The sequence below is a fragment of the Bos javanicus genome, chromosome 4, assembly GCF_032452875.1.
Source record: "Bos javanicus breed banteng chromosome 4, ARS-OSU_banteng_1.0, whole genome shotgun sequence".
In the NCBI taxonomy this organism is placed as follows: domain Eukaryota; kingdom Metazoa; phylum Chordata; class Mammalia; order Artiodactyla; family Bovidae; genus Bos; species Bos javanicus.
Window position 1 is genome coordinate 93,498,480 of NC_083871.1, and position 27,432 is coordinate 93,525,911.

Below are 27,432 nucleotides of genomic sequence, written 5' to 3' on the forward strand. Positions count from 1 at the left end.
AGATCAAATGAGATGTTTCTTTTTCCCTAAGGAATGATATATGAGGTGATAATGAGATACAAGTAGAAAAACTATTTAATACATTGTTTGTACTTACATCATTGGCTACCCCTGTATGGATGAGGTCTCGTAGGAACCTCATGACACTACAATTGGCATCCCGGTGGTCCAAGGTAGTAGAGGCAATGGCCCACTGTAAGATAGGGATGACAACTTGGCTCCTCAGCAAAGTAACAGGGCTACGCTGAATAAACCTGGTATGGAAAGATAGGCAAGGTAAAAATTACAAAATTAGGCTGTACAAATGTAGCCAGGGTAAAAGGCAAAACTAGGGAGATAGTAAAAAGATCAGTGGTTGTTAGGGATTGACGGAGTGGAGGGTAGGAACATGAATAGGTAAAACATAGGGGATACTGACAGTACTAAAACTATGCTCTATGCTACTCTAATGATAGGTATATGTCATACACTTGTCCAAACCCATAGAAAGACCTTGGCTTCCCTGGTGGCTCAATGGTAAAGAATTGGCCTGCAATGTAGGAGATACAGATTTGATCCCTGGGTTGGAAAGATCCCCTGGAGAAGGGAATGGCAACCCACTCCAGTATTCTTGCCTGGAAAATCCCACAGACAGAGGAGCCTGGTGGGCTATGGTCCATGGGGTCGCAAAGAGTCAGACACGACTTAGAGACTAAACAAGACACTTGGAAGACAACCACCAAGACAGAATCCTAATGTAACGTAAGTACTTTAAAAATGATGTGGCAATGGAAGTTCATTAATTTTAATAAATGGGCCACTCTGGTGGGGGATGTTGATAGCAAGGTAGGCTGTGAGGGAAGGAAGGGGGAAGCTAAAGGTATATGGGAACTCTATACTTCCCAATTTTCTCAGATCCTCTAATGTTCATAGAAAATCTCCAAGAAAAAGTAAAATAACATTCCAAATTTATTTTACCAGGCAATCATTTGTACAAAGAGAATCTCTTGAGATTAATTTTTCAAGAAACACACCAGGAAAACAGGTTGACGGCCCACCCAATTTTTCTCATACCAACTCAAAAAATTAATAAATAAATAAAAAGGGTTTTCTAACTTGTCCAAAAACTAACCAAAAAAAGTGTTCATTACCAACTGATTTGGATCAAATTCCTGAGCTAGGGACTAAGAATGAATACAAACAAGCAACAAATAGGGCTGCAGGCTAGGAGCAGAAATGGGAAGTACAGTACCAGATAATTTTTAAAGTACCTTAAAAGTCTAAAAAAATTGTATTCTGAGATATGATTATATTTTAAGGATGCCAAGCTTCTCAAGGAAAAAGCTGAAGTAAAGCATGACATCATAGTAGCACAAAACATTAAAACCACACAGGATTCTAGAGACTGTCTAGTCAAATGTTCTTGCAAAACTCATTTTTATTGTCATGGGTGTGTTCCCTCCTTTATGAAAGGAGCTCAGTTATTTCCCCTTGTACTTATCCAACTCTTCTTCATTTATGGGAATAGTCTGGTTCACGATTTAACTTTGGATTATGAATAATTACTCTACCTACTTCTCTTACCTCATTTTACAGAGAAGGAAACAGGTAAGTGTTAGGTGACAAGACCAAGCAATGATGAGGATGATCAATAAAAGAAAAGGTTGCTTTTCAGAAGGACTGACCTTGTGGCTAGCCTGAATAGGTCATCCACTGTGTCAGGGTGATTCTGGAGTCCATTCTGCTGTTCTAAGAGCTGAAAGGTGGGGATGCACAGTGCCTAAAACAGAAATGATTTTAAAACAAATGCTTGTAAATAAATGCCATGGGATTCAGACTTGCTAAATATCACAACATACACAGAGAACAAAGAGGTAAAGCACAGATAAGAAAAAGACTGTGATGAGATTCAGATCAAGAAAGGGAAGACAAAAATCCTTCTCAGTTGACATAAACAGTCTTCACATATGAGGTCTACATTTCAGAAAGGGTTTAGGGTACAGACTTCTGTTGATGAAATTGGATAGATGTCATCTCAAAGTTTTAGAAGTTTCTGAAAGTGACAACTGTGCTTATATACTAGATATGATCTGGTCAACTAAGAGAGTAGCTGACATTTTAATAATAATAATTATGAAATGGCAATTTTAAAGGGAAAGACATCTTGGGAAAAGGAGCACCATGATTTAACTCCCTAATATATTTTCCCCTCTTTGACTAGGAGAGGGTAAAAGCAGTATATGAGAAGCCTTTTCCAATGCCTGCTATTTACCCTAAGGTGAGACCATCCCTGCTAAGTAAACTAGTTCACTGGCTGTTCAGGCAAGAAATTAAAAATACAATCATGCTTGAGCTAAGAGATCCTTTATTTTAAATCCACTTGCCCACCTTCCCAAAAAATCTTATCTCTGGAGAACATAAATTAGACAGCAATAACTGTAATGACCAGCATATTTGTGTGGTCAATCTCTCTCTCATTCTTCCAAGCAGGCCTGTCCACAGAATAACTAGGAAGATCTACCTCCATATTAGGAAATCATTATGCTTGAAAAGCAAACTAAAAGCAACAGAATTAAAGACATGGTGAAGAACACACTGCTAGGCCTTCAGACCCTCCAAGAGAACATACCTGGAGCATGTCTAGTAGTCCCTGCCGACAGCCCTCTTCCATGCCATATTCATCCACAAGGATACTACCAAGGTACAGGAAACAGGAATGCTGATGTACCTGGTAAACATTTACCATCTGCCAAGGGAAAAACCAATTAGTTCAATTATTCATCTCTCAAAGAGTGTCAGCTTAGGTAGCTGTCTGAGGGAAGAAATTCTGAGACAGATTGGTCTCTTCTCTTTAAGACAACGTAATAAAGCTTGTTGGAAACATTTTCTAAACCATAGGGCTCAATAATTTTCAAGTACTCTATTTAGAGTTCTTTCAAGCCTTCAACCTTTCACCTTTTCAAAACAATGCTGTAGGAGAGTTGTATAATACTACAGACTGGAACTATTCATAAGTTATTATCTGAGGCTTCTGTTATATTTGCAATGCCCTAATAAAGTATACCTAAACTTTCTTTTTTTTTTTTTTAAAGTATACCTAAACTTTCTAACCAACAGGTTGCTCTTATATGCATTAAAGATGATTCTTTAAAAAAAAAAAAAAAATCACAGTAGGAACAAAGTATCAAATGCCCCTCATTTTAGAGGAGACAGAAGGCATTGTTTAAATTGGTTTATAAACTCTTTTATTTAATCTTTTGGGTAAAGAACAGTGTTTCTAATCAAGATTATCTAGACCTCTAGAGAATAAAAATTTTAATACAATATAAGTATTTAAATTATTTATTTAGAATTTTTACCCTTCTATCCTCCAAAAATTAGGCCACCATACATTCATCTATTCAAAATGCCATCACATGGGAATTCCCTGGTCATCCAGTGGTTAGGACTCAGTGCATTCATTGTTGGGGCCTGGAGTCCAATACCTGGTCGGGGAACTAAGATCTTGCAAGTCAAGAAGTGAGGCAAAAAGAAAAAAAAAAAAAAAAGCCATCATAACACACATGTTTTGATCTTATTACATAAATTCAGTTCTTTGATCTTGGTGGGGTGGAAGGGTCCAGTAACTGGCTCTTATCAGCATATGGCACGAGAAAAGAATACGAGATGGAAGCTATGAATCTGTTTAGTGTTGTATACTCAAAATTGTATGCTGTACTTAATGAATAAGTTACAGGCTGGGCCAGATAGCAAAGGGTTTTAGGCTCTGCTGGCTTTATAAACTTTTGATCACTTAACTTTGCCAGTGAAGCACAAAAATGGCCAATAAACAATACTTAAATGATTACGCATGACTATCAGTAAAACTTTATTTACAAAAACAAGTGGCAAGCCCACTGGCTGGAGTTTAGTGACCTCAAATTTGTAGGTTTTTTGTCACATGTACAGACTTTTGAACATACCTCCTATATAAGATGCTACCCTATGCTACTGGAATAAGAGCAATATAAAAGTCATGACTCAAAGTGTTAGTCACTCGTCCTGTTTGACTGTGACCCCATGGACTGTAGCCCGCCAGGATCCTCAGCCCATAGGACTCTCCAGGCAAGAACACTGGAGTGGGTAGCCACTCCCTTCTCCAGGGGATCTTCCCAACTCAGGGATTGAACCCAGGTCTCCAGCACTGCAGGTAGATTCCTTACCATCTGAACCACCAGGGAAGCCCAGAAGTCATGGGCATATCCTCCAATAGCAAAGGGGAATTAAACCACATTGTGTAAGACCCATGATGTACTGCACTGAAGAAGACACTTGACCAGAACTGAACACAGTCTAAATGTAACACATACTGTTGTACTCAGGGTATAGTAAACGCAGAAAAATCACTAAAAAAATTCTGTTAACACATTTACCTTTACAAACTTCAATCAAATCTATAATTTAAGGAAGTGTGATCATGTAAGTGTCAACTGACACAGCAACAGGATGACCCTGGTTCAGGATAAGAGCTTCCTTAAGAGTGAGGCAGAACTTAAGAACTTGAGGGGCACTCACTGTCAGGGTCGGTCCAATAGATGCCCTGCCCAGTTGGAGAAGGCCACTTCTGGTTGAGTGGGTGAGGTCTAGCCTGAAGCCCTGTAGTAGCTTTCCTCACAGATGAGTGCAAAATTTGAGAAGGTACTTGCTCAGAGTCCTGCAAATGCAAGATTGGCACTTTGCCCTGCCTCCATCAATTCTAGGTCATGGCAGCCCACTTGCCTAAATCTAGTTCTGGCCCTGCTGTTAGGCTGGGGCCCCAGCATAAATTACTTAGTAAATTAAGTCACTAGTCATAGGCATCTCAAAAGAATATTCTAGATGATATGATCTCAGAGAGCCATGTACAAGAGCCACATCACCATAATTACATACCAATCATGCTGATTGAAAGAGTCAAATTTATTTCCTGACAAATAAGACACTTATATGAACAACTAACTATGGTGAAGAAAAAAGAAAATCTCTTTAGGCCAGAAATAGCAAAGCTTGACTTGCCACATTTTCAGAAAGGAAATTAATATAAAATGCTTAATACATAAGAGCTGATTCATTAACATCATTCCCATGTATGAATTTTACACTAAGATGTGGTGCTATTTAGACTATCACTACACAGAACAGATTACAGGCTATTTGCCATAAAAATAACACACCCACCACAGGCACTACTTATCTTTCAAATATTTTTTAGTTTGTATTTAAGAAATATTGAAGTGTTTCATTTCATTAGCAAGAGCTTTTGTTCTAAAGCCTCCTATTTCAAAACTCTGTATCCTTTACATTTTCCATCTTTCAGGGAACTCACCTGCGTGACTAGTGGCTGCAGCAGGGCTGCGGATCCTTTGCCTACACAGCGAACAGCAAAACGGAGGCACCTGCAACAACGCTCTACAATCCGATTATCAGCCCGGTGCTTATTTAGAGTCTCAGATAAAATTGGCCATATCTGAGTCGAAAGTGAAAAGAGCACAGGAAGAAAATAATGAACAACTAAGTGCTGAGAAAAATGCTCCCAAGTTGGTAAAAACTGATTTGACTTTTAAATAATTTGGGGAAATCTTTCTTTACAGGAACACACATGGCCTGATTCTGGTCAGTGGGTGTGTGTTTATGTGCTGGGGTTCAATACACTATCCATCAATAAAAACAACCATGTCTTAAAGGGAAGCACAGTAATTCTTTACAACAGAAGAGAAGCATGACTAATTTTACTAAAAAGACAAAGATCTCTATTTTCCTAAACTCTGAACTTCTGATTTAGGATGGGAAGAAGTAGAACAAGTTAAAGGAAGAGATATCTGATACCAATGAACACTCAAGGATAACTGGTGTTTCTCCCCTTAAGTCTGAAAAGCACTTCTCAAACCATGCCCTCTGATCCTCATGTTACTCTGAGTTTTTACAAAGGAAGTACTGTCAAAGAGGAAGCTATGATGGTTAATCAGCTTTGTCAAAAACATTCTGCCAGTACTGACCAGGCCTCTCAACAACTCTAGGATTCACACAGTTAATCTCTTCTTACTTTGGCCTTTCACTGTGTTTCCTTACAGCCTGTTTTCTTACCAAATCTAAAATCAAAAATATTTAGTTGGATAGTTCCATTCATCTTTTCATTGATACTGAATGCATATCAACAAACTGAATCTTCCTACGAACCTAGAAGACAGAACCTTCTCACTTTAGTTACCTAGAGTCTTATAAGGAAAAAGGAAGAAAGCTTTATTTCACAGGCATCGATTAGTACTTACTTCCTGTATGACTTTTTGGCACGGATGAGTCTGTCCATTTTCCACAACGGGATTGGTGTGTCTGGGGAAAGACAATGATCCAAATTAGTGAAAGAAGAGCAATTTCATCAAGGACACAGAGCCCTAATCCCTGTTAGTTTACTTAGTATCATTCTCACCAATTAAAGAAAACCAGATAGTCAACTCTGGGTACATGGGCTGCAGGTATGGGGCACTACAACTATCCTTTTTATTTTTTTTTCTTTCATAAACTTGAATATGTAGTTTTTTCCAAATTAATAAATATATTCAAGTTATCCGAATCCACTACGGAAACTCAAGTACTGCTTCATTCCCAGCACTCAGAAGGTAAAAGCTTTTGAAACTGGTCTACCAAAGATGTTTCCCACAGTTCTAGTCTAAATTCAATGATACACAATGTGAGCCCACCACAATACACTGAATTCACCTATCTATCTAGTTCTAGAATCCACTAACTTGAAGGACAGCAGGAAAAAACAAAAACTATGATTTTAACTACCAACATCTTTAAAGGAAAACAAGTCTTTAATTTTAAAAAGCTCAACAGCAACAATAAAAATATGCTGTCGTAGTTGTTTAGTTGCTCAGTCGTGTCCAGCTCTCTTGCGACCCCATGGACTGCCTCCCTCTCGGCTCTTCTGTCCATGGGATTGCCCAGGCAAGAATACTGCAGAGAGGAGCCATTCCCTTCTCGATCCAGGGACTGAATCCAAGTCTCCTACACTGCTGGTGGATTCTTCACTGCTAAGCCACCAGGGAAGCCCAATATAAAAAAATATAATTTTTCTTTACATTAAGACATTTCAACTTTTGCAGATTTTCTTTCATTTATTGTGAAATAAGACTGTTAATACGCTCTCAGAATGGTATGCAACAGGGGCTCCCCTAATTATACAAGAAAAGCATTATACCAACTCAGAAAAAGATACTTGTAGGTAAGAACAAGCTAAAACAACACCTCAGTTTCAACTTCTTCCACATAGGTTTTTATACAAGTATTAATTGATATTCCAGATATAGCTATAGGACACATAAGTTATATTATGCAACTAAGAAAGATCACTCTCTGAATACTGTTGCTCTAATGCTTTTTTAATTATTAGGCTTCTCTTAACATCAAAAAAGGTTTAATTTCACCTGGTCACGGAAGAGAATTCATTATTTGTCTGCCCCCATACACTATTACATAGCAATGATTATGAAAGTATGGTCTTTGGACTACAATGCAATAGCACCTGAGAACTTATCAGAAATGCAAATTCTTGGGTCCTATCAAGATCCAATCCATCAGACACTCTGGGAATGGGACCCAGCAATCTGCTGCCTTGGGAACTGAAGCACCACAGGTGACTCTGATGCAGGCTGAAGTTTGAGAGGGCCTGCCCTGGTGGCTCAGATGGTAAAGAATCTGCCTGCAGTATGGGAGATCCGGGTTTCATCCCTGGGTAGGGAAGATCCCCTGGAGAAGGGAATGGCTCCTCACTCCAATATTCTTGCCTGGAGAATTTCATGGACAGAGGACCCTGGTGGGCTACAGTCTGTGGGGTCACAAAAGAGTCGGACCAACACTTTCACTTTTCAAAGTTCGAGCATCACTGATTCAGAGACCAAAAGAATTAATTACATTTTAAAGTCTTTTGACAAAAGTTTACCAAAAATAAATTCTTAGAATTTGCCTTTGCAGTTTGTAATAGGAGTAAATTAGTCTTCTGACAGAAGCAGTTTACAGGAGGTACTCAGAAGCTGAGGAAAAAAAACACTTTCTTACTTCTATATAGTAGTCTCATTAGAGATTTTAACCCAGGGCAGGAACCTGGCATTTCCCTTCTTACCTAAATATGACTGCAAGGCGATCTAAGAACACAGTGGGATCTGAGGATATGCCGTTGCTGGGCTCCTGAGACAACAGCTGAAGAGACAGAAAGATATTAATACCCAGTCATTAAACATACAAACCTACAGCAAACATGGCAAAATATGCCTCTGTACATCAACCTCTGTCTCAATCTCTATTTCCTTAATCAGATTCCTGAAAGTTACTCAAAATGGTAAAAACTTTTAAATTCATATTAGCAAACTATTTTCCTCCATCTTACTGCATTCTGGCCAAGACTGCATATTAACTTTTACTATAGATCACTGTACAGTGGAAAACAGTGCAAAAGAGACACAGGTGTAGAGAACAGTCTTTTGGACTCTGTGGGAGAGGGCGAGGGTGGGATGATTTGGGAGAATGGCATTTAAACATGTATATTATCACATGTGAAACGAATCGCCAGTCCAGGTTTGATGCCTGATACAGGATGCTCTGGGCTGGTGCACTGGGATGACCCAGAGGGATGGGATGGGGAGGGAGGTGGGAGGGGGGTTCAAGATGGGGAACACGTGTACACCTGTGGCGGGTTCATGTTGATGTATGGCAAAACCAATACGATATTATAATTAGCTTCCAATTTAAATAAATTTATATTAAAAAAAAAAGGAAAACAGTATTATTTTTTTCCCATTTACTTTTATAATGATTAGGATATTATAGACATTCTTATTATAGTATAGATTATATGTATTATACTATATAATATATATTTATATAATAATTTTATAATATAAAGCTTCAAAATTATTATATATTTTTAAGAGGTAAGGCAAATTGCTTCCTCTTCTTTCCTAAAATTTCTTAGACACTTCTACCAGTATATCACTAGAGATGAGCTTTAGAGTCATTTCATCAAGTTCTCCTAAAACTACCATTGGTATGCTCATTGCTATTGCACCATAAATGTAATTTGAGAAGAGCTGACATTTTCGCAACAGTCTTCAAAGAAACATGGTAGGTTATGGTTTCGGAAGTTAACTTGAATGGTGTTTTCTCCACTGTATCTTTTAAATGGCATTTCTGATACAGTGAAAATCTATTGATTTGGGAATACTTATTTCATATATGTAGCTACTTTGATAAATTTATTAATTTTAATAACGTCTCAGTTCATTCTCTTGACTTTTCTAGGTAGTTAAAAGACCACCTGCAAATAAAAGAATCTTCTCTTTTCTTTCTATCATATAAACACACTATATTTGTTTCACCTCTTAATTAGACTCACCTTTTTCAATGCCAAAACTTGAACAGAACATAGTTCACTAAGACATTCAGTAATTTTATCCAAAGGTAATCTGGCTAGGACAAGTGCTGTCCCTGAAAGACAAAGGATGACACAAATGAAGAAAATAAAAGCCACACTGAAGTAATTCATTGGTTTACATTATATGGCTTACAAAGGCTAACTGGTTCTATTCTTTTAAAAAGATCAGCACTTTTAAAAAAATTATAGTATTTTGTTATTTTATGGTTGGGCTTAGGAAGATCATAAAGACTTTCACATTGACATTCACAACTGAAGTTAATATTAAATTATTTCTCCTCAGTAGCCTACTGGTTTAAAGATGTTAAAATATGTCTCTCCACTTCCAATCCTTCAAAGACTTTAAAAATCTTCACAAGGCCAATGACAAAGCTAGTTTATATAGCATAGTACAATGGTTCTCAAATTTCCCAGAGGTCAAGGACAGCCTTTATTTTTGATAAGTACTATAGGCAATTCTTATCATCCAAGAAGTAGAATGAGTTGAAGTTAGAGATTAACTCTAGTTCTACCATAACAGACCCTATGAACTGGGTAAGACATTCTCTCAGACCATCAGTTTCTTTATCTGTAAAAATGAGCGCTTCAAACAGAACAGTAATAGTTAAGTTTGTCTTTATTTCACTTTTAAATAGTTGCAAAAATCTCCCCTTTCTCCTTTTCCCCAAATAAAATCTTAACTTGGAACTCCAATAAAACAGATTAAAAAAGAAAATAGAGGTAGGTTAAAGTGGGGACAGAAGGCCCAGATCCTTCCTATCCAGCTTCCCTTGTGTCACAATCCCTACCAAATGCTGAAGTATCTCCCCAACATCCAAAGGATTACACATTATGCTATATCCTTTGACTATTATTTTTTCATCTCCTAAAATTTTATTCAAAAGAACAGTAATCAATTCAAACCTTCAAATTTGAATAAAATATTGAATGATTTTTCTTAACAGTCTGTAACCATGGATGAATTAGATTTTTTACTTAAAACTAGAAGGGGTAAAAATCTAACAAACACAATTTTTCCTTTTAATTTATCCCTACAGAAAAGAACGTTACTAAAAAGGTTTCTCCATCTAGAAGATACCACCAATATAACTGGGACACCACATTTTATTACAAGTTAGTTGTCATGCTATCATCAAGGTTAAATTTCACTAGAAAATTACAAGATGGCAGCAATACCCACAGTTAGTAGTGAAGAAAATACATGACCTGATTTAATGCCTCATTATCTACGCCTCTGAAGAGAAACAACAAAAACCCATGCTTAAAAAAGAAAGTCCGTCTTAAAAATGCATAGTTACATTGGCTGGTAGGGAACCTGATCACAGAAGTGAGAAAGAACAGTCATCCAATCCGGACAAGGCTGTCTGCCACTCACAGAAATGTACAAGGTTCTGCACAGGTGCTATCACCCAATCTTTGATTTGATACACCAGCTGTCAGAACTTCACTACCTGACAGGACACACCAATCTGTCTGCAGAAAGCATGGTTAGAAAGCATTTTCTTTCTAAAAGCCAGTAAACTGTCAATAATAATTACTCATAAAATAAACCTGCTCCCTCTTTTAAAAATAATCCTTCAAATATTAAAAAATAGCCATTCGTCTAAGTCTTTTCCCCAAGTATTAATATCTCTAATTCTTCTATTATTTTGAGTTTCATCACTACCCTGGCTGTTTGCCTCTCAATCAATTCAGTGTAAACTAATTAGTAATGGTTAAAGACCATTAAGTGACCAGAACCCTTGGCTTTGAGTTACAGGACTGATCTAGGCAGACTACCTTTAAATTTCCACCTATCTCTTTGGTATAGCAATGCTTATTTGGTCTCCCTTTTTATTCTTTCCTTCAACTCAAAAAGGAACTATGATTTAGTTCCAATATGTTAACTCCACTCAAAATCTAAGATCATGATATAAATTCTATAAGCACTTTGAATTAGTTATACAGCCTTAAAACATTCTAACAATGCATGCACACATAATCACACATCCTCTCCTCCCAGAGTGACCTTCCTCATCATTGAGTAAATTGCAACTGAAAAGGGGGATACAACTTGACACAAGATAATCCCCAGAAGTGGCTTAGAGACTGTTCTTTCTTAATATCTTAAGTAAATACCTTTTAGCAAGCCCACAGCAGCTTCTGGAGACAACATGAAGGAATCAAGGGAACGGGCAATCTCCAGGAGTCCATTAAAGTGCTGAGCCATGTGGTCTCGGCAAACAGAGCAAATGTTATGAATTGCTTTCGCTGCAGCAGAAGCCAGAGGCTTTTCACACAGGCCTTTCATCAAATAGCCCAACACAGGGTCTAAGGAGAAAAGTCATACATAAAGATCACATATTTGAAGCTTAAGGAAAACTTCTAGGTTGTTAGAACAGAGATTTATATTCTCCTTTAAAGCAAAAGAACCATTTTTAAAAAATGAAATATGTTTAAATCCCAAGGTATTTACATATAAAAATGGAGCTGATCTCAGTGATAGTGTCAGAGAGCTCCGAGGCCTATCTATTTATCTTGCATTTCTTATCTTGTGGACATGAACTGCTGCTTATTGCTAGGGCTTCACAAAGCACGGTTTGAAAACCACTGACTCAGTTTGAAACACTGGTGGATATAACCATCCAAGTATTAAGAATACAGTTAAAGTAAGAAAGAAGATAAAACTCAGAGAGTACCACAATACTCACAGATTAATCATTACTTGTAAAAAATAAAAAAGAAATCACCTACATCAGGACAATGACAAGTTACCCAAAGCTGACACTTTTATACTTACTTCTTTATAATTATAAAAACCACAGCGACAGATCCTTAGCACTTTGAGAGGAATTAATTCATTATGTCTTACTTGTTACCAATGTAAGTGTTCTAAGAAAACTGATTATAAAGGCAAATTTGTATACAGCAAATCCTACTTATCCTTTACCTTGCTTTGTAAAAGTTTTTCTATGAAAAAACCCTAAGAAAAATCATCCATGTTTAAAGAGCACTTTATGTGAACTATAGAGTAATCTCATACCATAAAAAAATACTCTCTGAAAGCCCATTTAAAAGTTATTTCCATTTTTAGCCTAATGAGAAAAATAAGGCAGCAACCCAGCAGGAACCCTTGCTTTCCCACAACACACAGCCTATTTAGCATGAGAATCAGAACTAGAATCTAAAACCTAGTCCAAGTAACTCCAATACTATTCAGTTCAGTTCAGTCGTTCAGTCTTGTCCACCTCTTTGTGACCCCATAGACTGCAGCATGCCAGGCTTCCCTGTCCAATACTATAGGCCTCAGTGATTCTCAAATTGAATATTTTGAAATATTCTCAATTCACAAATTGAATATTTGTGATTTTGACTATTCTACAGTAAGTATGAATATGCAGCACTGTGTCTTCTAACTAAGGCACAAATTTAAACGATACACAAGGTGATACTGAATGATAAGTGTTAACAAACAGGTAAATGCACTTTGTTTCTCTGTGGAAAAACTGTTCAGAAAAGAAAGCCAAATGATGTGGCAGATAAGTGAAGACATTTAAGAATTAGAAAATAAGGTATTTTGAAAAAAATTTTAAAGGTATGTTGAACTTGAAAGTGGCTCAACTACAATGTAAGCCTACCTATCATATGCTCTGTATACAGATACAAGAGAACAGGAACACACAGCTCTCTCTTAGTTTTGGATACGATAGGTCTTTGTTGCTGCGCTTCGGCTGTCCCTAGTTTCTGAGACTGGGGGTATTCTCTAGTTGCGGCAGGCAGGCTTCTCATTGCTACGGCTTCTCTTGTTGCGGAGTACGGCTCTAGGCACATGGGCTTCAGTAGTTGTGGCACATGGGCTTAGCTGTTTCATGGCATGTGGAATCTTCCTGGACTAGGGATTGAACCCATATCCCCTGCATTGACAGGGGGATTCTTATCCACTGTACCATCAAGGAAGTCCAACACAGCTCTTTTTAAGTAAGAGTTTCAGGCAATAAAAAAAGAGATCACGTGTAAAATAAAATCAAGTCAAAAGGTAGTAATAAAGATAAGCACAGGGCTTCCCTGGTGGCTCAGTGGTAAAGAATCTGCCTGCCAGTGCAGGAGAGGGTTCAGTCCGGGAAGATCCCACAAGCTGCAAAGCATAAGCCCACATGCTACAACTACTGAAGCCTGTGCTCCACAACACAAGCCACTGCAATGAGGAGCCCGTGCCCCGCAACTGAAGAACAGCCACCGCTCATCGCAACTAGAGAAAGCCTGAGCAGCAACAAAGACCCAGCACAGTCAAAAGAGAGAGAAGCACAGCACATCAAACTTAATCATACTCACACATTTAAGGATTCTTAAAATTCTCAGAATATGTGTCTTGAGTGTCAGTGGGACTTTATTTATATTAACCTAGATAAATTCTCTAGTCTCTCTGGACTCCACTTTTCTTATCTTGAAAATGAGGGAATTAGAAGAAAGTCTTTCTAAATTTACTTTCAATTATAAAATTATTTTACATCTGTATTTTTTCAAGACAGCCAGAGGTTATACAACTCAACACTCTTCATCTTAGTTTGTACTTACTTAGTTTCAATAATATTTCTTAGTTTTTAAATAGTGTATGTATTTAACACTGAAATGCCCTCCCCTTTGCTCTAGTCTACTGGCAGCTTCTAGGTTAGAACTACAGGAGAGTCTGATTAGCTCAAGCCTATACCAAAACCTAACAAAGACAGAAATATTTATGCTGAAGCAGAGTACTAGTAGCAAACTGTCACCCTATCTAGAGATCTAATTTTCAAAGGTTCTTTCTCCAAAGACTGTGATCAGATTATAAAATGTATGAACTGAGCAGTAACTCATGTATCTATTCTCGGTGTCTAGAAACAGTCTACTTATCAATAAAAGAGAAAGTAGGAGAACAAAAGCAAAAGTAAGAGAGGAAGAAAGAAATCAGAAAAATCAGAAGCAGTAGTTACAGAGGGGAGCGTTCACACATACCAAGGAACTGAGGATTTCGATCAACCACTTCGCTCATCTCTCCAACCAACTCAATGCTGGTGTAGCGCACAGCTGTATGCACAGTCTCCGGGAGACGGACAACTCCTTCTAGGACCTCCACGAGTGTTGGATTGTTCTCCCTGAGTTTAGAAGGCAAGTACTCAGAGTTAACAATTTCAGAGGTGAGGTTATGGCCAATAAACAGGCTGCAATGACACAAATCATTGCTAAGGGTTTCTTTCTAAATAAGTAACCATTTGCATAAAAGTGCTTAAATCTGGTATAAAAATTTTTAACCCTCAAAAAGGGGTAAAAGACAGAAATGGAAGTTATCATTGTTTCAGTTGAGAAGCACACTGCTCCTTAATCTTCTAAATGCCAGTGAAGTGTCTAAAGACACATCTTGCTATCAAATAAAGCTCTTCAAACTGGACAGGTAGGCATTTACTGTGGACCAATGTCTTTTAGTGAATTCACTATTTATTCCTATATCTGCAGCACCTAGAACAGCGCCTGGCACATAGTGGGCACTCAATAAATAAATATTACTGAATAACTAAATGAATAAATAATTCTTATAGACCACTTCCTATTAGTTGTTATTCTCCAAAAGATTTCTTATGGCTGGATAATGGAAACCTTAAGATCAGGTAAGCATGGGTGGGCCAGCTCACTGACTAAAGAATCAAGAACAAAAGCTGCAGGAATAGATAAAGGTGCTCTGACTTAAAACATGAGGGAAAATTAAAGTTATCCAAATACTTTTCACAGCTCCATGAGTTTATTTTTTCCTTTTCCTTCTCTTTTTCTCACCCCTCAAGGATACAGGCTCAAGTTCTTTTAAGCAGAGGGGAGGATGTCCCGCAAATGACCAGAATGTAATCCAGAAATGAAAGATGTTTAAATAAATCCTGGATTAGCACAAGAACGCTCCTTCCTGATAAACTAAGTCTATTAAGCCCTTTATAAAACAAAAATAAAAACAAACCCACACCTGTAATCATGCAGTTGGCGTGAAATGTGGATAAAGAAAAAACAAAATAAAATCTTTCATTTATGCCTTATGTTTCCTGAAGGCACTAAGCTAGTGTTGAGACTCTCTATGCATCCTTTCTCATACACAATCACAAATCAGTTAGATCATTAGCATAATATCTTCAGACTGTTACTGAAGGTTCCAAAAGATACCAAAAAGCGTTTAAAAGCAAACAGTATGATAAGTGATTCAGGACTGCTGCTGCTGCTGCTAAGTCGCTTCAGTCATGTCTGACTCTGTGCGACCCCGTAGACGGCAGCCCACCAGGCTCCCCCGTCTCTGGGATTCTCCAGGCAAGAACACTGGAGTGGGTTGCCATTTCCTTCTCCAATGCATGAAAGTGAAAAGAGAAAGTGAAGTCGCTCAGTCATGTCCGACTCTTAGCGACCCCATGGACTGCAGCCCACCAGGCTCCTCCGTCCATGGGATTTTCCATGCAAGAGTACTGGAGTGGGGTGCCATTGCCTTCTCTGAGCCCTTCTCCTGCTGCTGCTGCTGCTAAGTCGCTTCAGTTGTGTTCGACTCTGTGCGACCCCATAGACGGCAGCCTACCAGGCTCCCCCGTCCCTGGGATTCTCCAGGCAAGAACACTGGAGTGGGTTGCCATTTCCTTCTCCAATGCATGAAAGTGAAAGTGAAGTCGCGCAGTCATGTCTGACTCTTTGCGACCCCATGGATTGTAGCCTACCAGGCTCATCTGTCCATGGGATTTTCAGAACTTCTTAATAGAGAAAAACAAACCAACTCTGATCTCCTTAAATATTTCCTTAAGTATATAAGATTTCATTGACTAGACCCTGAAAGCCAGTTAAGAAAGAAGCACTGTACGTTTTATGAATACATGCCTTAACCATCTCTCCAACCAAAGCCCTGTACAGAGAGCTCAACTGCAGGTGTCTGATTACATACAATACAGGAAAATTTGACAGATATCAGCATCAATTTATAAACTCACAGAACAAAGTAAATTCTGTTTTTAAGGATTCATGTTGAAATAATAAATAGGATTTCTTTGCTAAGCAAGGAGAAATCAAATTCTAATAATTTAAAAATTTCCAACAGCAATAACAAAAATAATTCCCCTTTAGATTTTGTTATTCTTTTAACAAATACGATAACTCTGATGTGCCTCTCTGAAACTTAAAAATGATTCTCCAAGACAGGAAAAAAGGAGAACAATATAGTTAAATATTTGTAAGCATAACTTACCCAAGATCACAAAAGCAGGTGAGAGCCAAATTAGTGCCTATTCAAATGCTTCTAAGCAAGTGCCAACAATTTAACAGTCTAATAAATTTTTGATTATACCAACTTTCACAAGGGAGCCTGGGTTGGAAAAATAAATCAGCATTCTTTTCCTAGCATCAAGAACAAAAGAATTTTAACTATAGAAAATGTGGTTAAAACATGGATATCAGCAATGCATGCTACTCTGAACTAGTCTCTTAGAAGTCAGAAGACTAGACAGCATTATAGAAGAAAGAAGTTCTATGAGTTTCCAAACATATCCCACATGAGGAAAAATGGCGCAATTTTCCTTCCTCTGATATTAAGAGTTCCCAGCAAAAGACTTATAGACACTCACGGATCAACACTCTTTGCTATAGCAGCCATGATAAAGAGAACCGCTTCTGTCACCTCCCAGGGTGGGTTGCCTTCTTTCAGAGTAGAATATAACTAGAGAAGAAGAGGTGGATTATGGATCCATTAAAAGAAAAACAGAATAGAGTTCCAAAACAAAACAAAAAACCTGTTAGTTAAATTCAGCCCCTTGTTTCTAAATTTAATTATCTCTCAGAGCCAGGGGAGAATAGTATTTTCATTTTTCAAATCTTCACTAACTCTAAATCAATACTAGTTTAATATCTGAAACAAATCCATTTAGGTTCCCAAGAGTACATCAAATTATCATCTGCCCCTACAAAATAGTATTATGGAAAAAACAAAACAAATTACATGAGTGTCTTTTCTTGGTTCTGGTAACTGATAAATACATTAACACACTTAAAAATGATGTAAAACCTCCGCATATGCATTGGCTTTACATTTATTATTTTGACTACCTGTCTGCATCAACACTAGCAGTACAGATTAAATTCCTAAAAAGTAGCTGTTCTGAAGCACCCATCACAATACCATGTCCAAGCAAGGGTGGGTGGGGAGAGACCAAGCAGAATACTCAGAGATGTCCTAAAACTTCCCAGGGTGTAGCCATCAGTGGAATGTGACTGGTTGTTAGTCTAGGTTTCCGTAATCAAATAACACACTGCTAGGTAAAATGAAATTAAACAATTCTCTTATATGACTTCACAGAACCTTTAAATATACTATTTAGGTCATTTTCCAGTTTTAATTGACAGAACTATTTTTTTCCAGAAAAGAACATCTCATGAGACTGGTGTTCCACAGTACACACCTTGGACAAGACTCACAATTAATGTACATTTGTAAACTGAGGTCTGGAGAACAAGTCATTTGTTCAAAGTCACGGAGCCAGTGAGAAAAGAGTTGAAATCTGAGCACAGAGCATCTGCCTGTGATTTAGTGGGGATCTCACTTAAATCTGCTTTCTAAGAATCCCTAACCCTTTGTGATTAGGTCAAGAAACACACTTTGCTTAATATAAAGAAATACAGTTACAATTATTTTAACACTTTCTAAATCAGATGATTCCCCAAAATACACCAAATGCATGGGTTACCCATTTTCCAAATTAGGTCAGTTCAGTATGACTGATAAACCATCAAAATCAGTATTTCAGGATTCAGAGCATGATCCAGCAATATGAAAACCACCTGATATTATGCTAATGTTAAGTGACATGGAATGGTGATGACTGTAACCTTATGACCTAAAATGTTACTCACTGATTATTAGGAAAGCCATAGGACATGATTCTTCTACTCTACTACAGTCATCTCTGGGATGACAGTGCAAAGGAATCTAACCATAACTGTGAATAAACGAAATGCCAAATAACTAAGATGGCCAGGAGTTGATATATAATTATTAAAAGCAGAAAAACTTGTCTGTTTTTCCTGGCTGGGTCCAAATTCCCTTTAAGTATCTTGGGGGCTTTAAGGTTTATCTGTGATCTTCCATTTCAATGGTACAAGTGGAATAGCTCTCACTAGCAAGAATATAGTGTAAAACAACAACTGAACTATTCACTGCAATTGGCTTGTAAGATACTAAATAAACATAGCTACTATATGCCAGGCAGTGTGCTAGGCACCTGCATATCTACTGTCCTATTTAGCCATCAAGATTGAAGAAAAAGATGGAACACTTAGAGAAGACACAGAAGTGAACACAATTAGAATGACTGGTAAAGTTGATGAGAATCTTCAAATGGGCTTACCTGAGCAAAACACTCCATAGATCCAATCAAGAAAATCAAGTCCTTCACCAGGTCTGACACCCGCATCCGAAACTCCCCAAAGTCATCAGTCTCCTCAGGAACCCCCTCCTGAAATTTCAAATCAGATAACATTTGTTTTAAACCCACTAAGGTTTTCACTAACTTTTAAAAGAATAAAAAACCCATTAAGCAGTTCAGTCCCAATGAATAAAAAGATAAATTGCATAAATCACAAAGATATTTTACCACAGAAAGTATCCCAAACATTAAGGTATGTCAAATCAATACAACCTATGCTCTACCTTTACTATGAGAAACATTTTTTGGCACGTCCAAGCTACATCCTGCCTGTTGCTGGAAAAATCTGGAGTGGTGGAGGTGGAAAGTGTTCTAGAATATAAGTCTATCTATAGTAGATAAAGTCTAGCTTTTTATTACTGAATAAGCCTCTGAAACTTTATGATTCAAGATCTACCAAAATCAACCATTACCACAACTAGACACACAACAGAATATTAGACTTTAAAAAGAATTTTATATAGGTGCACAGATACATAACACAGGTGTAATAAAATATTAATGGTAGGAGTTAGGCAGCAGGTATACAGATATTCATTGTAAAATTATTTCACCATTGCTGTATATTTAAATTTTTTCATTAAAAAATACAGAGATCATTCACATTTCATGCTTCTGAAGTTTTCCTTACTCTAATATCCCCCTGTGAATACACTAAGGTTTACTAATTATGAGATTAATTATGAGATTAACATAACTAATTATGTTATGGGTATGTATAAGAATCTTGGACCATGAGTTTCTGGGAAAAGCCCTTAGTATTACTGAGAATTGCTAATCTAATTCAACATTCTTGCTTTAAGATGAAAAAAATTAAAGTCAAGGAATGAGGAGGAAATAATGGTTGACTCGGATGAGATAATGAATTATGAAGCACGGCACACCTACAAACGTATGGAATTACCTACAAGGGAAGTGGTACCACAGAACTAGCAGAGAGAAGAAAGGGATCAAGCAAACACAGCCATTTAAACCAGAGTAACTCTGTTTTTTTTACTTATCATGCTTCCAAGCACTATGGAATCCTGAGGACAGGATTCCTCAGTTTAAAAAAAAAAGTAGTGAAAACCACTGAACTAAATCATCACTAAAGTTCTGTGGAAATACAAAATACCATAACTCAGATGACAACATTAACATTAAGATATAGAGCACAGACAGTTTTCAGGCCAGGTTTAATATTAATAGGAAAAAAAAAATCCACTCCAATTTATAGGCTGAAGGACAGAGATATTAAACTACCCAACCAAAATGATGAAATAAACACTATAAAATTTGAAATAACTAAGCAAAGAATGTGGTTGAAGCATTTTCCAATTAACCATTTTATAATATTTCTTGTATATTTTCTTCTAAGCAAATAGATTATTTCTACATTTTAAATTATAAAATCAGCATAAGTAATATAAAGAAAAATTTGCACTTATGTGTTCAGGGGAGACTCATGTTATTTTCCATGTCCTCACACAAATATTTCATTTTTGTGTTTAGTTTTAATCCAACCACGTATTTTAATTTTTTCTATAGTTTCTTTTGGTTTTATTTATTTTCATTTACTTTTTTGGCTGCATGGCACAGGAGATCCTGGCTCTCCAACCCGCACCCCCTGCATTGGAAGTGCAAAGTCTTAACCACTGGGCTGCCAGAGAAGTCAAGTAATTACTTTTAACTGCTGCATTATGATCCATCAAGTTGCTACATAATAATTTATGTAACTCTTCTATAATACTCTTTTGTGGGGAGGGCACACAGCACAGCTTGCAGGATCTTAGCTCCCTGACCAGGGATTGAACTTGGGCCCCACAGCAGTGAAAGCACCAAGTCCTAACCACTGGAATTTCCTAACCAAGGAACTTCCTCTTCTATACTCCTGTAAATGGATTTACCATATTTTACATTTATAGATAATGCCTTGTACATAACAATTTTTTTCTTCAGCAGAATTATTTAAGGTGAATTCCCAGAAGAATTACTGACTCAGCAGGACTGATTTCTTTCTACATAGGCATAGCACTCTTCATTAAACTGGTATTGACTTCCTCAGTGTAAGCTAGAATGACAGAAAACCTGCAGATTCCATTAGCTTTATTCTCTATCTTTTCAGTTCCTTTTCAAGTCAGCACTGAAAAGAAGAGGAAATCAAGACATGATTAAATAGAGAAGAAAACTTACATGATCTGGTTCCAACTGGCAGTGGCGAGCCAAGGCATGAAGCAGCCTTTGAATGTAAGCTTTGAAGATGCCATGAATAACCTCATCATTCGTTTTGTACAAATGCTCCCCTAGTCGGTACCAAAAATTAAAGGAAATTTCTACTACCTATCAACAGAAAGAGAAAACATGGTTTATTTGGATCAGAAAAGAAAGCAGTTTTATTATTACTAGGGCTAACAGGAAAGAAACACTTTAAACTAGTATGAGTGGAACCAGTTTAGCAGCCACCTTTTCTCTAGCAGATTATTATCTTCCCAAATTATCTTTCCATGTTAGACCCAAAACTCAACATTTAGGATGACTGGCTTTACATTCTCTGTCTAGGCCTGAGAAAATTTCTCCAGCAGTATACTGAATTTTAAATTTAGAGAAACATATACAGAAATCTCTTTAAAATGTAGTCTTTTCCCCTAAATTCTGAAATTATTTTTTTGAAATTAAAACACCTCTCAGCAGATAAACCTGCAAATATCTGTACAAACCACAGCTTATCTTATATGTGGCACTATTTAAAGGAGAGATTATTATTAAGTAGAGCAATACTTCTGCCCAAAACTGTTTTGAGTTTCAACAAAATCCAGATATTGTCATGAAAGTATGTCAAGCAAACACATATTATCTTCTATGTGATCACAGAAAAAACACTGAGACTCACAAGAACTACTAGGCCCCTCCCTTAGAGGGGCCCTACCATCCTTTTCCCATCAAAGATCCAAAATGAAGCTATTTAAATAGAGCTAACCAAGCTTGGGAGTTCTTCTCACTTCTTATACTATTAAGAGGAGATAAAGCCTTTTGAATAAATAGAGTTGTATTTTTGTTTTTTTTTTTCTCTTAATCTAGTAAACTTAAAAGTGGCAGCATGTCTTAGAGATTTGGGGATGAAGAAGACTCTTTAAGTCCTTTGAATCCCATTCTCATTTCCATCCATAATTTGGAGAAAATTTTTGGATTTTAAAACTTGGAGGTACAGTTAATATTTGGTATATTTCTTAAGCTATAAAGCTCTAAATAATAACTAAAGCTAGAGAGGGGGCCTCATTGGAAAAGTAATAAGCTTTGTTTCTAACAGATTCCTTCATGCTATGTACCAGTCAGCCCAGCTAAAACCAAGTAGGAAAACAGAAAAGAATCAAAGCAGAAGCTGACATATAATTTTTTTTTTAATTCACAGCAGAGTAAACTCTTCATGACATTAATTAAAAATAAAACTATAATTTCCCACAAATAAAAAGCTGTATAGGAGATAATAGAATGTAGACAATATGCAACATACAATTGAAAAATAATGGCATTAGCATAGTGTAAACACTACCTCATATTGAGGGTGCCCTGCACAGATAAGAAGCAGTTCCAGAGTTCGTAGGTCCCCAAGGCCTTGGCCTGGCGTACAAACAATTTTTTCAAGAAAAGTTTCACAAAGTTCAGTGAAAATACGGCAGTAATTCAGAACTCTGTAAAGGAAAAAGGAATAAGAACACCAAGTCAGATATCTGTATATTATGTGTACATACTCACAGACACAGTTAATCAAATAAAGAAACAATCCTTGGCCTAAGAGACATGTAGTGATTATTTGCTATGGTGTAGCACAATCTCCTCAGCAAACATCGTTCCTTAAATCATATACTTTTAAACATATAAGCAAATGTAAGTAAGTCAGTTCAATTCTCAATTATTAAAACATCTGAAGAAAATTCCCAATCACACTTGATACTTCAAAGGTCATCCCTAATTCTTAGAGCCTTATCCTCTTTAAGTGCTAAAACTTAATATTCTACATGATCACTACATCTCCCTCAGCATTTGATTTCCACTCCTGGTTCAGAGGTGAATAGCAGAGGATCTTGAGGATGCAATGTATATATTTACACAGGGTCATGAAGAATGGAGGTTTTTATTTTTTTTAATCTAGCAAACTTAAGTGGCAGCATGTCTGAGAGATTTGGAGATGAAGAAGACTCTTTAAGTCTCTTCAATCTCATTCTCATTTCCTTCCATAATTTGGAGAAAATTTTTGGATGTTAAAACTTGAAGGTACAGTTAAGATTTGGTATGTATTTTAGCTGTAAACTCTAAAGAATAACTGAAGCTAGAGACAGGGCTTCAGTGGCAAAATATGAATGAAAAGAAGGTGACTTAAAAGAATCCCAGGCTGTATGGTCTCCTGCCCTTAATAACTACTCACTTATCTAAATCTTCACGTGCCACAGCCATATGATAGGCTGTCTCCAATGTCAGGACTCCTTGAAAAAGTTGCATGGCTAATGCCAAGTTGGTTTCCACATTCTCAATGGCATAGAGAGCTGAGCACACACAGTCTGAAGCAGCTTCGTGTAGGTTCGATGAGGTCTTATCCTGTTGCTGGGAGGTAGCAGGAATAGGGAAGTAAGATAATTAAGCTGTAATCCAATAGGATAGCAATTAAAGCCTGTTTCTGAACATGTACTTTATATACATATAACAGCCTAATATTCATGGCCTTCAACAAGAAAACATCCATCAATCTTCCTATTTCTGACTATTTGCCAAGCAAATCTGTCTTTTGGTACTTCAATCATGGATGGTCACATGACTTCTAAAATTCACGTTTTCTCCCATTCACTAGTCCCTCCTGGAATGTCTTGTGTTCCCTGCCCTATTTTCCATGGAAATCTTCTCCATCTTTTTTCTGATATTCAAGTACTATTTAAAGTGAAAAGGTTCAACAAGTAAGTATCAACGACTCAAACCTAACACATTACTCTGATATTTCAGAATACTAAGGTTAAACAGAGGTTCTGAAAGCTTCTGGGGAAAAGAGAAGGTAACTTAGAAAGGAGCAAAAATCAAGTTACTCATCTCATTAGTAATGATACCTGCCAGTATATAGGAAAACAAGGCCTTGGAAATTTTGAAGAAAAAGAATATTGAATTTGGAATTCTATATCTAAGCTAAATCATTAAGAATGAAATAAAAACATTTCTCAAGAATGCATGCAAAAACTCAGTATTTATTTCCCACATATCCTTCTGAGGAAAGTATCTGAGATGGGCTCAAAAAAAAAAAGGTTAATCCAATCCATAGCAGAGTAAAGAAAAGTCCCAGGATGACAAATGGACGCAACTGATACAAACTAGAGCATATTAGAAAGTTCAAGGAGGGAGGCCTCTAGGGGTTCTATTAAATAGTCCAGAGATTGGATAAATTTAGTAAGGCATACTGGTCATTTGTGAATAATAAAACACAAGGACATTTAGAATCTCCAAGGGGGTAAAAAGCTATAAAAGCAGGGTTGGAAAAGCACAAAGACACAAATTACTCATTAGGTTATTCTTTGAGTGGTGGTGAACTCAAAAATATTCATTGTACTACAATGTTTCAAAAGTTAAATAAATGTTCAAATTTACTCTTTTGTATATATCAATTATTATTTTTAAAAATTTTTTTAAAAGAACTATAAGAAAAAAAGCTATATAAGGTCCTGGCCTAACCATTTGTTTAGTTGCTAAGTCATGTCCAACCCTTTTGGTGACCCCCATGGACTATAGCCTGCCAGGGTCCTCTGTCCATGGGATTTCTCAGGTAGGAATACTGCACTGAGTTGCCATTTCCTTCTCCAGGGAACCTTCCCGACCCAGGGATCAAACTGACGTCTCCTGCACGGCAAGCAGATTCTTTACAACTGAACCACCAGGGAGGCCCTAGCACAAAGCAAACTATTTAGTTTTATGTGGCATGACTGCAAACCACTGAAAGAATATAAGAATGAGAATATATTTGACTCTGACTCCAGAAACATTCTTAAGTAACAGAGGACTGGTCATGACACTGGATCAATAGAGAAAACAATAGCAATATATCTGGCACATTGGTTTGTTCTTTACCCCAATCTCAGTTCCCAAGAGTCATCACTGAAGTTTGAAGTGTATTTTAGACTGTCCTCCATTCATATGTTGTCATATTTATATACTCAAAAAAAAAAAAGTGGGACCTAAATTTTTTAATACTGACTACTCTTTCACACAACCTGGTGAGATGAAAATCAGAATTATTATCATTAAGGTATGGCATCAACAGACATGGAAACAAAGATAATGATTAGCAAAACAATTACTAGCATCTTAATTTTTCTGAATTTTAGCTTCTGATGCAAGAATGACAGCAAAAATACACTAAAAACATTATATATAATATCTAAAACGTCTCCTTGAAGAATCCATTTTCCTTTTCTTTCTTAAATCCAGTGATATCAATTAATATCATGCTAGCATCTTCTAAATAGTTTACCAGCATAGACCCAGTATGGAAATACAGAGTTTCCACCCTAATATGTGTTCATGGAAGGAAAACCATCAGGGAGAAAGAGACAAAGTCACACCCACCTCCAAAGACCAGTTTAACATTTGTGCTTGAGATACTGCTGCTTCTTGTTCTAAAAAGTAGTCTTATTCTAAGCACTCCCATCAACCAAGACAGAGGAATGTACTACTAGCCATTATTACTTTTAAAGTTTAAGAAAGAAATGTACCAGTATATAAAAAGACACGACTTTTAATCTCAAAAACCCAAAATTCATCTTATACATACCCTAATGTTTAACTATCTCAACTACGAAGATAATATTCTGATCTGTAATTGTCTCAACCACCCAATGGTCATTATTAGAAACACAGAACTTCATACTTGAAAAATAACGAAAAAGATGCCAACGGTACTTTTGTTACTTGACTTTTAATATGTAAATCAATGATTTACATATAAAACTGCTTTTCTCTTAAACCTAACTACATTATATTCTGAGCACTAAAAATAATATCTTAATGTGGTATTTGGCAACAAGGAAGGGACAGTGCTGCTTTCTTACCATACACTTCCTACTCACACTGCAAAAATCCGAAAACACTCTTATATCCCATAAGGGCAGTTACTGTTTAAGTGACTATGTGCCAGAAATAAACAAAAGCCATTTCATAAATGAAGCCATTACTTACCAAAACCTCAAAAAGGAGTGCTAGTAACTTATTGTTAGCCATGAAGTTACTGTCCAAAACTCCTAAGTTAAACCAACTTCCCAAACAGCGAAAGACCTTCATAAGCATTTTCTCATCTGTTCCTGCTTTTTCTACACAAGTCATCTGAAAAGAAAAAAATAATTATAAAAATAATACCAATTTTTACATTTAAAACATTGTTAAAAAATGAAATATTTTTACAATCACTTTATAGATATGATACTGAGAAGGATGGCAGTAACAGTTAAAAGTGTTTTTTACTTGCCAGACACTGTCTTGTTGCTCTTAAATCATTTAACCTCCACTAAAATTGTACAAGTATGTATATACTATTATTATCTTTATTATCTCCACTTTCTAACCTGAGAAGCTGAGCTACACAGAGGCAGAGACTGGTTCAAAGATACATATGTTTCAGAAACAACTATATTTCTTAGATTCCACTTCTGTATTAATATAATCTTAACAAGAGAATTGTCTTTAGCACTCATCATCTCAGCCCCTTCATGTTTCACAGCCTTGTCGTGGCAAAGGGGTTTTCGTAAATCAATGAAACTGTAAGCCATGCCGTACAGCACCACTCAAGATGGACGGACAACTACTAATAGCTCCAGGAAGACTGAACTGGCTGGGCCAAAGCAAACACCCAGTTGTAGATGTGTCTGGTGAGGAAAGTAAAGTTCAATGCTATAAAGAACAATATTGCACAGGAACCTGGAATGTTAGGTCCATGAATCAAGGTAAACTGGACACTGACAAGCAGCAGATGGCAAGATTGAATATCGACATCTTAGAAATCAGTGAACTAAAAGGGACTCAAATGAGAGAATTTAATTCAGATGACCAGCATATCTATTACTGTGGACAAGAATCTGTTAGAAGAAACAGAGTAACCCTCATAGTCAACAAAGAGTCCAAAATGCAGTACCTGGGTGCAATCTTAAAAACAACAGTACGATCTCAGTTTGTTTCCAAGGCAAATCATTCAACATCACAGTAATCCAAATCTATGCCCCAACCATTAATGCTGAAGAAGTTAACCAGTTCGTTAAACACCTACAACATCTCCTAGCACACAAACACACACAGACAAAGATGTCCTTTTCGTCACAGGGGATTGCAACGCAAAAGGAAGAAGTCAAGAGATATACAGAGTAACAGGCAAGTTTCTCCTTGGAGTACAAAATGAAACAGAACAAAGGCTAACAGTTTTATCAAGAGAATATGCTGGTTATAGAACACCCTTTTCCAACAACCCAAGAGATGACTCTACACATGGACATTACCAGATGGTCAATACTGAAATCAGATTGATTATGTTCTTTGCAGTCAAAGATGGAGACATTCTAT

General features: G+C 36.9%; 1 protein-coding gene across 3 annotated transcripts in view; it reads right to left on the minus strand.

The window, feature by feature from the left end:
• Nucleotides 1-27,432, minus strand: part of TNPO3 (transportin 3) — a 79,839-nt gene that overhangs the window by 14,100 nt on the left and 38,307 nt on the right. For all 3 annotated transcript variants that reach the window (XM_061414667.1, XM_061414668.1, XM_061414669.1), the window contains 15 exons: nt 26,062-26,205; nt 23,276-23,451; nt 22,403-22,541; nt 21,046-21,192; nt 18,796-18,903; nt 17,020-17,111; nt 14,399-14,538; nt 11,546-11,737; nt 9,389-9,480; nt 8,120-8,196; nt 6,267-6,327; nt 5,324-5,464; nt 2,609-2,725; nt 1,665-1,759; nt 98-254 (listed from right to left, as the gene is read on the minus strand). In XM_061414667.1, the coding sequence (XP_061270651.1) occupies nt 98-254; nt 1,665-1,759; nt 2,609-2,725; nt 5,324-5,464; nt 6,267-6,327; nt 8,120-8,196; nt 9,389-9,480; nt 11,546-11,737; nt 14,399-14,538; nt 17,020-17,111; nt 18,796-18,903; nt 21,046-21,192; nt 22,403-22,541; nt 23,276-23,451; nt 26,062-26,205 (1,878 nt within the window). The remainder of the gene's footprint in view (nt 1-97; nt 255-1,664; nt 1,760-2,608; nt 2,726-5,323; nt 5,465-6,266; nt 6,328-8,119; nt 8,197-9,388; nt 9,481-11,545; nt 11,738-14,398; nt 14,539-17,019; nt 17,112-18,795; nt 18,904-21,045; nt 21,193-22,402; nt 22,542-23,275; nt 23,452-26,061; nt 26,206-27,432) is intronic.